The sequence below is a fragment of the Gymnogyps californianus genome, chromosome 17 (assembly GCF_018139145.2).
Source record: "Gymnogyps californianus isolate 813 chromosome 17, ASM1813914v2, whole genome shotgun sequence".
NCBI lineage: Eukaryota > Metazoa > Chordata > Aves > Accipitriformes > Cathartidae > Gymnogyps > Gymnogyps californianus.
Window position 1 is genome coordinate 4,663,846 of NC_059487.1, and position 16,709 is coordinate 4,680,554.

At 46.3% G+C, this 16,709-nt stretch overlaps 2 protein-coding genes across 2 annotated transcripts; both read left to right on the plus strand.

Moving 5' to 3' along the window:
* Positions 1-3,237: 3,237 nt before the first annotated feature.
* On the plus strand, positions 3,238-11,372 carry LOC127023381 (protein FAM83D-B-like). Its single transcript, XM_050907477.1, has 4 exons — positions 3,238-3,690; positions 6,674-6,841; positions 7,730-7,854; positions 8,214-11,372. Exons 1-4 carry the CDS (start codon positions 3,238-3,240, stop codon positions 9,166-9,168), a joined length of 1,701 nt encoding a protein of 566 aa, XP_050763434.1. The 3' UTR covers positions 9,169-11,372.
* A 533-nt stretch (positions 11,373-11,905) lies between these two features.
* LOC127023382 (protein FAM83D-B-like) lies at positions 11,906-16,084 on the plus strand. Its single transcript, XM_050907478.1, has 4 exons — positions 11,906-12,358; positions 14,216-14,383; positions 14,993-15,117; positions 15,365-16,084. Exons 1-4 carry the CDS (start codon positions 11,906-11,908, stop codon positions 15,753-15,755), a joined length of 1,137 nt encoding a protein of 378 aa, XP_050763435.1. The 3' UTR covers positions 15,756-16,084.
* Positions 16,085-16,709: the final 625 nt, after the last annotated feature.

The following is a 16,709-nucleotide window of genomic DNA, read 5'->3' on the forward strand; positions in this document are numbered from 1 at the left end:
CAGGTCTGGGATGAGCGATTCTGTAAAGTGGATATTTAACCTGCTTCTGGTAAACTATTTTATAGAGACAAACAGGCTTTTGGGGGAATAACAAACACACAGATACTCTTATATGTGCATTGTAGGAGCCTACCTCTAGGAATAGGGCTTTTTATTATAAAATTTAGCAGTGTTACAACAATAGTGGTTTTTTATATCTATGTGTTTTAAAGGCCATCCCAGTGGAAAGCTCTGAGGTACACAGCCAAAGGCACTTGGCTATTTCATTGGATCTTAATATTGCTAAAAAGCTGTAGAAACTAGAAATCATGTTGTGACTGGCACATCTAGCACTTGGCTTATTAGAGGAAGATTTGGGGGGGTTTTATGCTACACTCAGTGTTTTTAGGCTCAATAAACATCTAAGTACAGATTCAAGGTCAGATTAGAGTCCCACTTTTGTTAGCAGTGAACGAAAGGTTGTAGTTGTTCATGCAGACTACGCAAAGATTTGCGAACGTGGATGTATTGACAGGTCTATTGTAGGCAGAGCTGCACACGAGAATAACCCTTCTACTTGCAAAATCTTCCTGTATGCTGAAGTCATACTGTTTCTAGCAAACTAACTGGTTGATGAGAGCAGCTTTACTTTCCATGTTGAAAGACTTTTTTTAGATGGAAAAAAAAGTGTCTCAAAATAGTGTCTCTGCTTTACTGAGCTCATCCAAGAAAGTCCCAGCACCGAAATGTTAGATAAGGGCTTAAGTACCATTGCTGGGATCTATTTGACATCAGACCTGGATGTGTGTTTCATGTACCAAGTGATGCGATTTTAGCCCACTTAGTCTCACTTCTGTGGTGCTCCAGAATCTTAAAACCCTCCCAATTTTGGGAAGAACTGACTCTAGCTGATGTGATTCTGTACCATCTTGCAGGTGTGGTTGAAGAACCACATGGATGAGGAACTCCTGGTAGGGAAGAAGAGCATGGCAGGGCACTAGCAATAATGAACCAGTGCAATACTCAGTGGAGGCAGTGAATTTTCTAGTTTATTGAGCAGGGTCTTATTTGATGGGGTTGAAAGCACTTACAAGCTCCCAAATGGCATTAAAACTTCTGTTTAGTGTCCTTTTGCTTTAATCTTGGAGCTCTGCTTACCCAAATCTTCTCTGCTGAAGCTAAATCAGCAATGCCATGAATTAGGAATATCTTAACCGAGAAAGCAATAGCACTGGTCTCCAGTGAACTGTTGTCCATCTGCTGGAAGGTGTTCTCCCTACGTCTGGATATTTCTGTGCCTTATCATACTTGCTAAAGGTAACTTGGTAACTAGTCTCTGGAAGGTTTGTGGTGACTATACAGTGCTGTTCTTTAACTTGGAGACTATTTTGTAAGGGGTTAACAGTTTAGAGTATACCAGATTTTAAAGTTTCTTTTTGCTCTTTCAGTTTCTCTCATGATCACTGGTTCTCTCTTCCTCAATACACAGAAAGGAAATGCACGGGGTCTTCCTTCTAATTTAACAAATCACGTTCACCTACTTTGTTATAGCAGTTCTCTACAGGCAGAATCCACAACATGCTTGTAGCAGCAAGGTCTAGCCTCTTGCTACAGAACACAGCTCATATTTACATTTTTTGTTTTGTTTTGCCTGTGGCTGTACAACAGAATTTGTTGTCCCTGGTTGTTCTTCAGCTTTATTCTGCTGTTTTCGTGTTGGCCAAACTGGTAATGGACTTCTCAGTTCCCCCACACTATTCGAGTACCACTGGGTTCTTCAGGGAACATCTGCCACGGCACAATTACGACCTAGAATATTTTGCTATATTTCAACTGCGGAAGCTGTAGTAGAGGAGACTCTGCTCAAGATACCTGTTCCCAAACCTACACCACTGCAATTATCTCCACCCACAGCTGGAGGGGAGATATGGGGTTTTTAAACAGTGCAGATGCAGCCTTAGTATTGCCACCTCTCCGTCTTCAGCCTATAGATTGCAGTGTGAGAATGGACTGCAGGAGTGTCGGTAACCCTGGGACAGCTCGGTGTGACTGCTGCATGTACAGGATATTAACAAGTGATGGCAAGCCTTCTGCAATAACTCGTAATTCCATCGATCAGTAGTAAACAATGTACAAATAAAACTTGATGAGATGTATTTTATGTGGAAAAAAATAATGTAAGAACTGTATATTGTATTAGCAGCTTTGTGTACAAAATGGCATTTTGGCAATCAGAGTCTAATATATTTAAAACTTTTTTTAAAAAAGGATATTTGATATTGTACGGAATTGACTTTATTGCTACTCTAAGTATGAAAAGATGGTTTCTTAACATGTTGAAGCAATGCATAAAATCTTAAATTGTATGTAAAACTCATGCCAAAAGGGTATGTCTGACAGTATTAGCACCTGACTCAGTGTCTTTAATAGAGAGATTGAATTTTTTAATTTAAAAATTATATTAAATTTCTTTTAATAATACAAAAATGCCACTGAGTTTTATTTAATCGGTGTACATGTTGGGACTCTGCCTAAATGTCTCTGCCTCTCTCTCAACTGAGAGTACAGCCAGGAATTGTCTAGAAGAGTAAATCTAGGCCGTGGGTGGGCGTAACGTTTCATTTTTCAGCAGGTAGCAGTAATTCGTGATGCGGACAAGCGGGAAGGCCAGAGCTGTAACTGCCTTTCCTGGATTTCGTCATGTCCGAGGCATTAGGCGCTTCATTAGGCGGGTCCTTCTCAGGGGAGGTTGATTCCGGCGAAGGCGAAAGCACCCTCACGCTCCCAGCCCTGCCTGACGGGCCAGCAGGACACGGCGGGTGAGAGGAACAGGGCCGTGTTGCAGTGAGGGCCAAGGCCTACGGCGGGGCAGCTCTGTGTCAGGCCTTGAAGCCGCATGGAGGGGGTTCGGCGTGGAGGCCAGGCAGCGTCAAATGGCCGCCTCAGCCAGGGGGACCTCCGCGGCCTGAGGAGGGGAGCGCCGGGGCGGGCGGCCTCTGCGGCCGGGCACTGACGGGGCTGCGCGCTCCCCGGGCCCCAACGCGGCGGACAAGGGCTCCGCCAGCCCGGCTTCTCCCCCTCGGCCGCCCCGCCTGAAGGGGCCGGCCGGGCGGCGGGGCCGGGCCGCCTTCGCCGCAGCCAACCGGGCCGCGGGGCGGAGCGCGGCTGCCCCACTGGCGGCGGCGGCGCGGCGCTGTTTGGATTCAAAGCCGCTATAAAGGCGCTGCCGAGCGCGGCCGGGCCGGGCCGCACCGCGCCATGGCCAACCCGTCGCAGTGCCTGGAGGAGGGCGCCGGGCGCTGGCCGCCGCGGCCGCCCGGGCCGTACAGCGAGGCGCAGCGGCTGGCGCTGGAGGAGCTGGTGGCGGGCGGCCCCGAGGCGCTGCGGGCCTTCCTGCGGCGGGAGCAGCTGCCGCCGTTCCTCTCGGAGCCCGAGGTGCAGGCCATCGCGCGGGGCGCCCTGCCGCCCGCCGCGGCCCCGGAGCCGGCGGGCGAGCCCTCGCTCGGCGCCTCCCTCGACGCCTCCTCGCTCACCTACTTCCCCGAGCGCTCGGACCTGGAGCCGCCGGCGCTGGAGCTGGGCTGGCCGGGCTTCGCCAGCGGCGCCTTCCGCGGGCTCACGCGGGTGGAGGCGCACTTCCAGCCCGGCTGCGGGGAGAGCATCTACGGCTGCAAGGAGGCGGTGCGGCGGCAGATCCGCTCCGCCCGGCAGGTGAGTGCGCGGCGGCGGCGGCGGGGGAGCGCCCGGGGGTGCGGGCTCTGCCGGCAGCGGCCCCCGAAAGCGCCCTGCCCGGGGCCCTTCTCCAGCGGGTCTGCGAACCGGAACAAAAATCAGCAACGGTGTCGATGAGCATCTCCTTCATGTGACGCTAAGCAAGGCCAAGCAGCTGTAAAACCCCTGTCCAGCAAAGAAAGCCTCCTTAGGAGGACAAGCTCGTAACGCTAAGCAAGGCCAAGCAGCTGTAAAACCCCGGTCCAGCAAAGAAAGCCTCCTTAGGAGGACAAGCTCGTAAATACACAACGAGTGGTACTCATCCTGACAGCGTGCATCTATGTGCTACACCCGTGAAATCTCACTTTCCCGGTTACGTTGATCCAGAGGTGGTGGGCCAAGAGTTCCCTGTCACCCAGTGCATGCAGAACTGCTGCTGCTGTTCATGGCCAAACCACCCGCTGGTTTCGAGCTGATCTTGCTCTTACTCAAAGCAGAAGGTTTCCTATTCCAGGTTCCTTACTGATGTGCTCTGCAAGCCAGATTCGCTTGCAGAAACCTCCTACTGTCCCTTAAAAGGGTATGACACAAAACAGGCCTCTCTTATAAAAGAAGGTTATCTACAGAGATAACCCTATGATTATATCTCCCTTCTTCGCCTCATTAATTGCCCCCAAATAATGTGCAGACCTGCTCTTAGCAGGACTGCCCTCCTACAGGAGTGGACGGTTTTGATCTGATGCAGAGTATGGCTTAAAAATCATGCGGCGTAGTAACTTCTAACCGTTCTCTGTAACTCATTGTGTTACCTGAGTTTATAGCCTCCAACTGTAATCCCAGGAGGGAACCACCTTTCTCGTTAGCAGCCATTCAATTGGCTTAGCTAAAATTTAAACGTATAGCTTCCTCTTCAGGTGGCCAGGTGAAGCAACCCCTGGCTCTGTGTGTAAGGTGCTTGCACATGGCACGCCCTGAATTAGCAACTGAGCTTAGTCCCTGCCCCCTTCTGAGTGCAGGCATGTGTGAGGATGACATGAATGATGGGCTTCTTGCCAGAAACGGTCACAGAGGAAGCTATGTTCTCAAAGGATCCTAATCAGGTAGATAAGACCAGTCTGGTGACTTGAGTAAACTCTGTGAAAACATCTGTTTCTCCAAAAAGCTGTACTTCTTTGTAATGTTCTTGCTTGTAGCATCCTGCCAAGCGCCTTCCCTCGCACCGAGCCAAGAGCCAGGCAAGCTGTTCCTGCCACTGCCGTAAACATGCCTGATCCAGGGAGCGTTTTTGTGGACATGGAACGGAGAGAAATTTTGACCCCCTATAATTACTGAATATCAGATGCTGTGTGATATTGCTCAATCATGTCTGAGCTCTTCGAGTTAACATGAGGAACGGGAAAACTTCAGATGCTGTATAGTTTCTTCTCAGCTCGCTCAGATGCGGTTAGCTTGAGCGGCTAAAGGGGACACTGTTGCTATCTTGCCTCTGCTATCCTGAATGGATGAGTGTAGAGAAAAGGGTTTTCTCTCTCTCCTCTAAACATAACTGTACTTTTGCTGATTTTGAGTAAAAGTGGTTTGTTTGGTTTTTTTCAGCTGCTAATTCTGGGATTAGAACTCAAGTGTGCTGCTAATTGAGTAGTCATTTGAAGGCAGCAGTGTTTCCAAGGGGTTTAGTGTGAATTGTTGTGTTTTCAGGGGTTATTTTCTTACTCATCTGGTCTTGTCAAAAGCATCTTATTTTTCTTTATCTTCCTTTGACACTTAGACAAGTGATTGGGTGAAGAAAAGCACAGGAGACACGTAAGAAGCACGAGCATAAACTAACTTGATCTAGAAATACCAACGTGCCTGTGTGTGTTATACCTAAGAACTCATCCATATGCGGGCAGTCCCTTAGGGAGCAGGGCACAGGTGGGAATGCAAAGCTCAGCCTGTTCTTGTGGGAAATGTTTCCTCTGAGTACAAGCAGTGCCACACACAGAGCAGCTGTGTTGCATGCATATACGCTGTGGGTGTGTTGCAGCAGCATGTGGATGCCCGTATCTATCTGATAAGGGCAGGTGCCGGGTACCCACAGCGGTTGTATAATCACTGTCCTTGATGCTGGTCTAATAGAAAGAGAACAGAAAAGTAAGTCATGAAGCCAAATCCTTTATGCCTTTGTGTTCCCACACAGATGTGTGTTCCTGGTTTTGAAGGGTGAGAATTCTAGCACTGAAACGGTGCGCAATGCGGCTCTGAATTAGCTGGAGAGGTTGATCATAAATGTAGGACTGTTGTCTCGTCTTTGGCCCATTGAGAGAAAATCTTCCCATTTTAGGACTTGCCTTCTGTAAAGAACTGTTGAATTGAGTGAGTGGAAGGATTTGTTGTGAAGGTATGGGATGGAAACTCAGAATACATCTAGTAAGAGTCTGGAAATAGTGTATTCAGTTTATATGTTGTCACAGAACTAGTTATCTCTTGGTAACTTACATAGGGACAGCATTCCTTTCCTACCACACAAAGAGAAATCAATGGGGGTTTGTGAGATGTTCCGCTGTGACAGTGAGGAGGCTGTTCGAGCTAATTCTCCTGCAGGCCACGGCTATCTGTAGCAGGTATGCCACGCTGGGAGAACAGCAGTGGAGACGGCTTGTCTGGATTCCTGATTCTGCTGTGATAGCTTCCCCAATGTTACCAAAAGGCCAGATTACAGGAGATTATGTCGGAAAGCAGGCTGTGAAAGTGTACAAAAGCAGCAGCAGATGTGAGGAAAAACATCTTCAGGCTTATGCTTTGCACTCCAGGGCACAATGAATTTACAGAAACGTTGTGGGAATGTAGAAATCTTTTATAACTTGCCAGGGCCTGCGCAGCAGGACAAAGAAATGTGCATCTGGCCTTGATGATAGCAGCAGGAGAAAATGGCTGGGGGAGGCAGTGATCTGGCCTTGTGTAAAATAAAGCCCCTGAACAAGTGTTGTTGCTTTTCTTGCAGGTGATTGCCCTTGTGATGGATTCCTTCACAGATATTGATATCTTCGGTGACCTTCAGGATGCCTATAACAACCGCAAAGTCCCTGTCTATATCCTTCTTGACCAGGACTTTCTACCCCATTTCTTGGAAATGTGCAAGAATTTGGGAGTTTGTCTGGAGCAGGAAAGTGTAAGTACTAAACGTGGGTGGGTGTGGTTTATTTTTTGTGGTGCAGTTTATGGTTATGGATATCAAAGATACCCTTCTATAAAACATCAGACTCCCTTGAAAGACTAAAGCATCCCATCTCTTTGATAACTGATATGAAAGGGCATTTTCTGAAATGTTTCTCAGCTGCTGAAGATATCGCATGGTTTCAGTACAGTCTCTATCTAATCCAATATGGGAAACTGCTCACAAACTCATTGAAAACCATGCAGAAAAGGCACATCTACTACCCTGCGCTACCCGTATGTAGGAGCTACAGCCATGCTATGCAACAACTCAGTGCGCTGGGTGGAGCGCACACTGTGATCCCTGTTATGAGGAAGCAACAATTTTCAAGCATTTAATTTTGCAAGATCTAAGTAGCTTTATTCTTTGGCTCAAGGAACTGCTTGTTAAGAAAAACAAACACAGGAAGCTCAAGGGTGGTATATCTCTGGTAACATCTCATTTCTTTCCGAATACATAGTTGTTTTAAAAGGGTTTGGATGATGTGACCCAGGTGATTTACTTAATTCGTCTGAATATAAGCTGACATGACTGTGTTATGGCTTGGCTTGGACAGGCTTATGTTCACCCCAGTGAGAGTTTCTGAGAGTGGACGGGGAAAAACTCCTAGCTTTGTGGGCAGTAATTAATTAGAACTGGCTGTTCTCTCCACAGACTCTCCTAATCTAACAGAAATTTAGCACTGTGTAACTAATAACATTCACATGCAGACAACATAAGGAAGTTCATTTAATTCCTATCTTCCATAGTGTGCTTAGCTGCTTTTAGGTAGAATTGCTAATCAAAACTTTTTGGAAGTTAACTTCAATCTTATGTTACTTTTTCCCTTCTTTTCTGAAACAGCTGATGAGAGTTCGAACTCTCACAGGGAACACATACTACATGAGGTCAGGTGCCAAAATTGTTGGGAAAGTCCATGAGAAGTTCATGTTAATCGATGGCATTAGAGTGACAACAGGCTCCTACAGGCAAGTATTGGGGTCTGCTGGTGCCTGATGAAGCTATAGAAACGGGGAGTTTCTGCAAGAAGGGTGTATTAACTTTGCTGTTTGCCTGGTATTAATCAATGCCAATGGCAAGTGGACTTGCTGAGTCTAAGTGGGACTAACATAAAACTGCAAACAGCTTTGGAAAACTGATTTACACAATTTGTTGCTAGCAAAGCACTTGGCCGTGGCTAGAGTTCTTCCTGAAGAAGAGAGTGAATAGTCTGTTGACTGTATACCTTCCTTATGCACAGCACTTCTAAGCTGAGTCTTGCTATCTGTAACTGTGTGTGTTGAAATGCACTGGAGATTAACTGTGAATCTTGGTTTGTTTTCAATAGTTTCACGTGGTCTGATGGGAAGCTGAACAGCAGTAACTTGCTGCTATTGTCAGGTCAAGTGGTTGAACACTTTGACCTCCAGTTCAGGATTCTTTATGCCCAGTCGATGCCCATCAGCCCTAAGTGGCTGTCCAGCTGCAGGAACAGTGGGATATTTGATCATCTGGCAAACAGAATAGAGTCCCCTAAAGAATATACTGTGGAAGGCAACTTGAGAGCAGAATTTGCCAGATTGTCTAGTACTCCAAAGAAACTGTTGAAAGAACTAGATCTGGCTGAAGATATTCCTGAAGGCAAACCTTGTAACCTGGGGCCGCCTTGCCTCTGTGCAGAGGAGTGGTTCAGCGATCAAGAGGCCATAGTGGAACGGAAAAACGCATCAACTCAAACTGGCCCGTGGGAAGAGAAGCCTGTAGTGACCGCGTGTAATGCTGCCACGCAGGCCAATGCTGTAACAGCAGAAACTGGCACTCAGACTTCTGTCGCTGCTAGAATGACAGGCACTCAGACTTCAGTTTTGCTGAAGACTGCAGTGACACAGACAAAGGAAGAAGATGAGTACACAGAAACACCCCTGCTTCACAGAAAGTTGTCAAAAGAAGGATCTTTGTCTGGAAAGGCTGTATCAAGTTCTAGTCTGCGATCACTGTCTTCGTCATCATCCCAATGCTCTCTTGCAAGCTCTACCGGCTCACTGTCTTCTCTCCGGTCCTTTGAATATTCTAGCAGTCATAGGGCAGAATATTTCCAAAAACTGCATAAAGAAAGACAGTTCCACTACTCCACTATCAGGTCGAAGCTTAGCCACATGGTGGATATCCTATCCCGGAGGGGACGTGTGCCTGAAAACTACATGACCCAATACACTGGAAGATGCAATCTAAAACAGAGGCGTGACATCAGTGCCAGCCTGCGCAGCCTCCGGGATGTTTCACTCTTTTCTCTGAATAAATGATTACTGCACTGAATGCAGAACACAAAAGCTCCAGCCCCAAATTGCAGTCACTTTGTACCTGCTGATTCTTCCACTTCCTTCCAGCACTTTTACTTTTTTAATACATGTGTACATCACTCTCCAGCACTTTGTTTTATACTATGCAATTTAAGCAATAAAAAAAAAGAGGTTTATTTATACTGTAACTATTTGCATGTTCCTCTTATGCGTTAGTGGTGAAGGTTCATTTTAATTCTGGATGCTTAACCTGAAAAGTAAGCTTATTACTGCTTTCTAGGGTTGCTAATGCTCTGGCTTTAATTTATGCAAACTTGGAAAAATCTGAGTCAGACTGATCTTGCTCAGAGTTGCTTTGGATATTTAGCTTACATCCAGGTACACTCAAATTTTTTTCTTATTAGTATTTTTATTTCTACTTTATCTTTGGCATGAGGGGAAACAACTTTTATAGACAGCCATAAAGCTAATTTTATTCTGACTTCAGTGATATATACATTACTCTTCCACTAAAGTTGTGAAAGGTCTGTCGGAGCAGTTGCAGGTTCTTATCTTCGACTATCCTTTTTCCATTGTTTAAGCCTTCTGAAATGGACTGAGCTAACTAGCTCTTCAGTTTGATCATCCTCTCATGCCTTTGTGTAGATATATATATGTATTAAAAAAATGTGTGCGTATATATACACATCCTCAGAAGAGCATCTTTTTAAAATCAAGACCAGGAAGTAGCAACTTAGCACTCCAAGACAGCTGTACCCATTTTAGGTACAGCCCCGATGTAAATGTTCCTAGTATTTGGAACTAAAAGCTAGATACATTGGACCTGTAAGACTATTAATAGGAATGTATTGCTGAACTGTTGGGTTTTTGTGCTTGTGAGTGGGAGATGAGGTGATACCTGGAGCTCAGTGTCTTGCTGCAGCACACCTGTTGTACTTCTCTTTTGGGATGACTTCAAAGAACTTTGTCTCTTGTGCAACTTGTTAAACAAAATTAAGACTTTTAGTCTCAGCAGTGTAAAAGGAGCTTCCAATTCTGGCTTGGTCTAGGAACGTCTGAACCATCTTACTTCTGTTAAGAGCCCTGTAAACAGGTTCTTTCTTTGGAGTGAACTTTGAGGCAAGACAATCACTGAGGGCACATGACAAAGCCTCTGTTCACAAGTAAACTGACAAATGCACTACAAAATATTATGTGTTGTGTGTGCTAACATTATTGTACAAGTAAGTGTAAGAGTGAAAAAAACACATTTTTCTCTTTAGACTGTCCTATCTGAAATATTCTGTGTTTCCTGCTCTGTTTATTCTTTATCCACTACTAACTTGGTTTGAGGAGCTGAAGTGCCACTCGAGGTTTTGAAAATACTCTCCTTTCAATATTAAATGGATCTTAGGTTAAGTTGCTTTGCAGAGACGTTATCTGAATATTTGTTAGCAGTATTCTGTGCGTGTTCGCGTGCATGTCTGTGCTTGCTGGATCGCTTATCTGAGCAGTGGGTGGATTCCCTCTCTGAGCTCTGACCTGTGCTGTTAGTTTTTAGGCCTGCGTCCCAGTACTTCAGTGACCAACCAGACTCTGAATTCTGCCAAGGCAAAGCAGAGCCTGGGTTAGGTATTTCTTCTTATTTACGGGCACGTGTGTCCAGTAGATGGCACATGTCAGCTGTTGTCTTGAATATTCCTGTAAACAGCAACGAAAGAGTGAATAAACAGAAAAATAGCCAAAACTCAAAAAGGCTGCAACTTCCGTGTAGAGCGCAACACTTTATTCTACTAAAGTTGGCATTTCTATCTCTGAAATCTATATGGACAAAGGGGCTTAGCTGCTTTTATTGCTTGGATTTCAAAGCAGCTACTCCTTCCCTAAAGCTGTAAGGCAGATGTACGAAGAGGTGCAGATGGGGAAAAAAAAAAAGCTCTGTCTGCACTTGTTTAAAAAGATGAGATACTTTCTTGCCTGGTCCCTGGAGCTGGAACACGGGGAGTGAAGCAAGTTGCAGAGAGGGAGCCAAGATACACCTTCAAAGCCAATCTTGAGTTGTATTTTTAAGAGCTTGTGTTCAGCAGTGCTTGAATGTATGTAAAATCAACTTGTTTGTTCTATGTGCTTTTTAACTTTATTACGCTGTGCAGCTGCTGTGGTACTCTCACAGGAACAAGAAACAGTTTACAAATAAACTCCTTTTGCCATGGGGGTTTTCACCTGATGATTGCTGAGCTTTGTTTTCTGTTGGCCGTTTTGAATCTGGGTGACTAATGCCGCGCTTCCCCTGTTGTCGGTGCTTTCCTGCTCCTCTGGGTCAGCAGCGCAGCCGGTAACGAAGCCGCCCGTCCGGGAGGGCCGTTTGCCCTCTCCAACCTTAGGAGCAGCCTTTTGATCAGGGGCGGAGGAGCAGGTCGAGGGCTGTACTCACTCTCCCTGCTTAATTCAAGGTTTGCTTTTTTTTTCTGCGGATGCTTCCCTGGGCGGGGGGAAGCCAGCCGGCTCTGCCACCCGTGACTTCCCCGTGGGCGACGCTGCTCCAGCGCCCCTTTCCTCCCCGCTGCCGGCGGCTGCGAGGGGACGGGCGGAGCGGAGGCCCCTCACCTGCGGGGCAGCCTCCGTGCCCGGCGGCGGTGGCGGCTCCCACCCGCTTCCCGCGGGGCCGGGCGGGAGGCGTGGAAGAGCCTGCCGCGCGTGGGCCCCGCCCACGGAGCCGCTATAAAGGCGCGGGGCAGCAGGGCGCCGGCCGGGCCGCGCCATGGCCAACCCGTCGCAGTGCCTGGAGGAGGGCGCCGGGCGCTGGCCGCCGCGGCCGCCCGGGCCGTACAGCGAGGCGCAGCGGCTGGCGCTGGAGGAGCTGGTGGCGGGCGGCCCCGAGGCGCTGCGGGCCTTCCTGCGGCGGGAGCAGCTGCCGCCGTTCCTCTCGGAGCCCGAGGTGCAGGCCATCGCGCGGGGCGCCCTGCCGCCCGCCGCGGCCCCGGAGCCGGCGGGCGAGCCCTCGCTCGGCGCCTCCCTCGACGCCTCCTCGCTCACCTACTTCCCCGAGCGCTCGGACCTGGAGCCGCCGGCGCTGGAGCTGGGCTGGCCGGGCTTCGCCAGCGGCGCCTTCCGCGGGCTCACGCGGGTGGAGGCGCACTTCCAGCCCGGCTGCGGGGAGAGCATCTACGGCTGCAAGGAGGCGGTGCGGCGGCAGATCCGCTCCGCCCGGCAGGTGAGTGCGCGCCCCTCCGCCCCGCTGCGCCCCGCAGCGCGGGGAGGCCCCGCTCCCCTCCCGCCGCACCGCTCCCGCCCGGCTTCCCGAGCTCCACCTCGTCCTTCCCCCCTTCGTTTTCTTTTGAATAAACTCCCGGGTTTACTTACTATGCTGGTTGTTATAGCTTTTTTTTTTTTTTTCACCATCTTTTGTATTTATTTTTTTAATAGGTTCGGTATTTGCAAGCTTTTTCCCCCCGTGTTGATGAAAACCGAGTCCGTGCTATCCGGGCCTCGCTAAGCTCACTCAGGGAGTTGGCACCTGGGAGCGATAACGTCCTAAACGCGCCCGCTCCCAGCTCTTTTCAGTAGCCGTCGCTTCCACATCGTACGGCGGGTACACAGCGGAGCTGGGGGGTTCAGTCCGTGGGAAGGATCTGCGAGGGCAGTAGCTGGCTCTCCAGGGAGGTTTTACTCAAGGAGCTTGGGCGAATAATCAGATCTTGGCTTGAAATACCATGAGAATCTAAATAATAAGTTGAAGATAAACCTCATTTTTATCTTAAATAGAGAGGCGAGATGTAAAGAGCAGTCGGACACCGGTGCATTTTTTTTTTTTTTTTACTGTTTCTTTTCATATTTGAAAAATTTGAAAGACTCTGGAAAACTTAAGTTTTGGAAATAAGCTCACCTTTTTCTTCAGGCAATGCTTTTGAGGAAAAGACATCTGTTCTCAGGAAAAAAACCCTCTTGCCTAGGAATCAGAGACCAAATTTGTCTCACACAGAACTAGACCCCTGTTTTTGCCGTTTCTCAGGGCGAGGAAGAAACCTGAAGCAATACAGTTATTTTGTCACTGTTCTGGTTCTTCTGAGATATTCTCAGCACCCCCAAACATCGCCACGATCAACTCGGTGCTCCTGTTACCTCAGAAGTTACTGACGTAGCTGAACAAGACTGACAGCAAAATGTCTTTCTTTTCCTTATGCAAAATACTTTTTTTATCAGCTCGCTTAGGTTTTTGGAGAGGTGTCAAGTCTCCCTCTGCCTTCGTAGGTTTTGGCACTGCTCTAGAGGTGGGAGGAAAGGAGAAAATGCTCCGATTTCTGGAATTTTTTCTTGAAGGTGAAGTTATGTAGCAAAAAAGGGAAGGCTTTAGTACAACATTAATAAAAACCATGAGCAACGTGCTACTGAAGAGATGCAGGAGCTATCATTGCTGCTAATTAGTGATGAACTCTGATTTTTAAAGAGAGGAAAGGTGTCTTTCCACAATAGGCTTTCAGGCTAGGTTGTTCATACCTATTGAACCAAAAAAGATACAGATCCTGGCAAAAGAAGCTTCAATGTCTGCTGCTGAAATTATAGTAAAAAATGAAATTCTACAATGCGATAACAAAAATCTTAAATTATGTCGTCTACTATAAATCAGTCAAGCAACAACAAAATTGGGGCAAATAATCTTTAACAACAATTTCTGTCTATAAATTCAATATATTCTTTTTTCTATTTAACTATACAGGGACATGAATAAGTGATCATAGTGAAGGGGCGATGTATATTGTGTCTCCTGTACCTCAGTGTACTGTACTCGGTAATCACCTTTACCAAAATACCACTCTCTTCACAGAACTTTATTATTCTAATCAGTTATTTTTTCCTTTCTCTTCTCTTTCTTATATGTCTGTTAAATGTTTCAGCAGTCCTGTGAACAACAGAAGAACATACTGTATCACAGAAGACTGTACCATGTTCCATAACCACCAGGGGAAAAAAGGGGGGGAAATATTTCATTTGACAGTCAAATTCCTCATGTGCCATCTCCCTTGGGATGCTGTGGAAACAGCTTAATGATTTCTTCTGAAACTTGTTGCAGATGATTGCCCTGGTTATGGATTCCTTCACAGATACCGATATCTTCAAAGACCTCTTGGAAGCTTGTAGCCAGCGGCAAGTTAAGGCATATATCCTTCTAGATCAGTCTTCATTTTCCCACTTTCTAAAAATGTGCAAGGATCTGGGAGTTGACCTTGAACAGGAAAAGGTGAGCCTTGTCATATTTATAGGGACAGAGAGTTGATCCTCTTATGACTGTAATCTTTGAGCTATCAAAAGAAGAAACTGTTATGCCTGCTGCCACAACTTAAAATGGGGCTTATGTCACCCTAGCTCTTTCTTGGAAGATTTAACCATTCTTGCATAAGAAGGCAATTAATAGAAAAACTGAAATCTTTGTAAGTGGATGTTACAGGTGCTTTCTGAGCACAAATGCTAATTGAATATTCAAGGAAATGCAGGAGGAATGTCCAGTTCCTACAGCATGACTGGAGTTGCTCAGGCTCGCCGAGACTTTGAAGGCGGATGGAGAAGCAGGTCCTCGGGAGTCTGCGGAGTTCGGGTCCCTCCAAGGTTGGGCGACAGGAGTTTGTACAATCACATTCTGCACAATCAGTTTATGGGTTTGCCCCTTAATGCCGCCTCTTTGCCTACTAAAAAAAGACAAAATTATCATTTGGTTCCTAGAGGGTGAATCTTGTGCCACTGCGCAGCAACCTTTGCTAGTTCTTCAGTGATCGTTATGGTTGTGTGTTACTCTTTCAAATGCAATCATTTAACTTTGAAATCCACATGACGCTTGCCATGTCTTTAACAGTTGATGAGAATTCGAAATATCACTGGGAAAACATACTACACGAGGTCGGGTGCCAAAATTGTTGGAAAAGTCCGTGAAAAGTTCATGTTAATTGATGGCATTAGAGTGACAACAGGCTCCTACAGGCAAGTGCCAATTTCTTTCTGTTGCTTAACGTGATTTCTTTACGTGGAAAGGAAAAACAGCCATGTTGCAAAAGTGCTTTCCTTATCAGAGTTTATGTGTAACGTTTGTCCTAAAAAGAGCACACTGCTCGTCATCTGGATTATAAGAACGATTTAACTGAATGTGATGAAAGAGAATTTTCAGTTAATATTTTGTTTACTATTTATTTTGAATTAACTCAGAATTTTCTCATTCTTCCTTTGCTAGTTTTACATGGACAGACGGGAAGCTGAACAGCAGTAACATTTTGATCCTGTCAGGCCCCGCAGTTGCACACTTTGACCTGGAATTTCGGATTCTTTATGCACGGTCAAAACCTATCAACCTCAAAGAGTTATCCAACTGCAAGAAGAATAAGGTGTTGGACCAGCTCGTCAGGATAACAGTGGCTTCCAGAGACTTGACCAGGGAAAACTTCCTGAGAATGGAGTTTTTGTATCTTAGAGCATTTGTAGGAAATCTAAAAAGGAAGCGAAGCTGGCTACATGCCTCAAGAGAGGCAGTCTACGTGTCAAATAATGCAATGCATGCCTCTCCTCCACTGACTAAGAGGAATGGCTCTCTAGTTATGAGGCCACACTGGATCATAGAGAGATGAATTGCACATTCACTCGGAGCGAGAAGCAGAACCTCAGGAACCACGTCCAGCTGTCCATGTCCAGTACTGTCTTACAGTATGTTTGTGAGAGCAGCTGGGAAACAAACCTCGAACTGAGAAAGCGATACGGGAATTGTGGTTTTGTTTGAAGACCACTATAATGCAGACCAACAGATACAATTATGGTATTGTCTTAGGCTCAGATGTGTTTTCAAAAAAAAAAAACCTCTAACACCTGGAAAGCCATTATTGACTTCTAGTGTTCTGTCAGATTTCCATTTTTCAACCTATTCTTACATGTTTTAAGCTGATGGGTTAGCAGTGTCTTAGCTCAGTAGCTCAAACCTTTTTTTTAAGGAATCTAGGTATAGAAAATAATATTGCTTAAAAGTCTTCCAAAGATGAATAGCAGGACTGCTATACGGCTCTGAAATCAGTCTAAGCTTAGTCTTGGGTTGCACAAACTCTCCATGAACCTTTTCATGACACAGAACTGAAGTGGAGTAACCATAGTCTAGAAAGTAGTAGATCAGTACCATGCTACTAGTCCTCAAATGTTACATTTTCTTTACACGAAGCTGTGCTGCTAGGCAGAACGAGCTAACATGTCAGGCGAACAAGGCTTTTGCAATGACTGAATTTCAAATGACCTTTTCTTTATAATTATAAGAATACTTAGATTGTTGGACATCATGCAATAAATGTGTGCCATGGATAGTATTCCTAAGAACCTGCTATGTTTGTAGTAGCGCCAAATGAGACCATTTTCTTGGCATTACTATATATACTTTTTGGTTTCTTTATGGTTGCTACTGCTGTCTGATCTTATAGGAAAAGTTGAGTAGATCTGAGATCTGTGAAGCTGCTGCTAATTCTCAAAAGCCTTACTTCCACCAGACATGCAGTAACATGGAAGTCAGAAATAGAACCATTTATTTTTAAGGTTTCATGCAA

Excerpts from the sequence above, each read along its gene's own strand:
- LOC127023381 (XM_050907477.1), top strand. The coding sequence starts at position 3,238 with ATGGCCAACCCGTCGCAGTGCCTGGAGGAGGGCGCCGGGCGCTGGCCG. Across the intron at positions 3,691-6,673 it reads AGATCCGCTCCGCCCGGCAG|GTGATTGCCCTTGTGATGGA; the intron begins GTGAGTGCGCGG and ends CTTTTCTTGCAG. Across the intron at positions 7,855-8,213 it reads GTGACAACAGGCTCCTACAG|TTTCACGTGGTCTGATGGGA; the intron begins GCAAGTATTGGG and ends TGTTTTCAATAG.
- LOC127023382 (XM_050907478.1), top strand. The coding sequence starts at position 11,906 with ATGGCCAACCCGTCGCAGTGCCTGGAGGAGGGCGCCGGGCGCTGGCCG. Across the intron at positions 12,359-14,215 it reads AGATCCGCTCCGCCCGGCAG|ATGATTGCCCTGGTTATGGA; the intron begins GTGAGTGCGCGC and ends AACTTGTTGCAG. Across the intron at positions 14,384-14,992 it reads TTGACCTTGAACAGGAAAAG|TTGATGAGAATTCGAAATAT; the intron begins GTGAGCCTTGTC and ends TGTCTTTAACAG.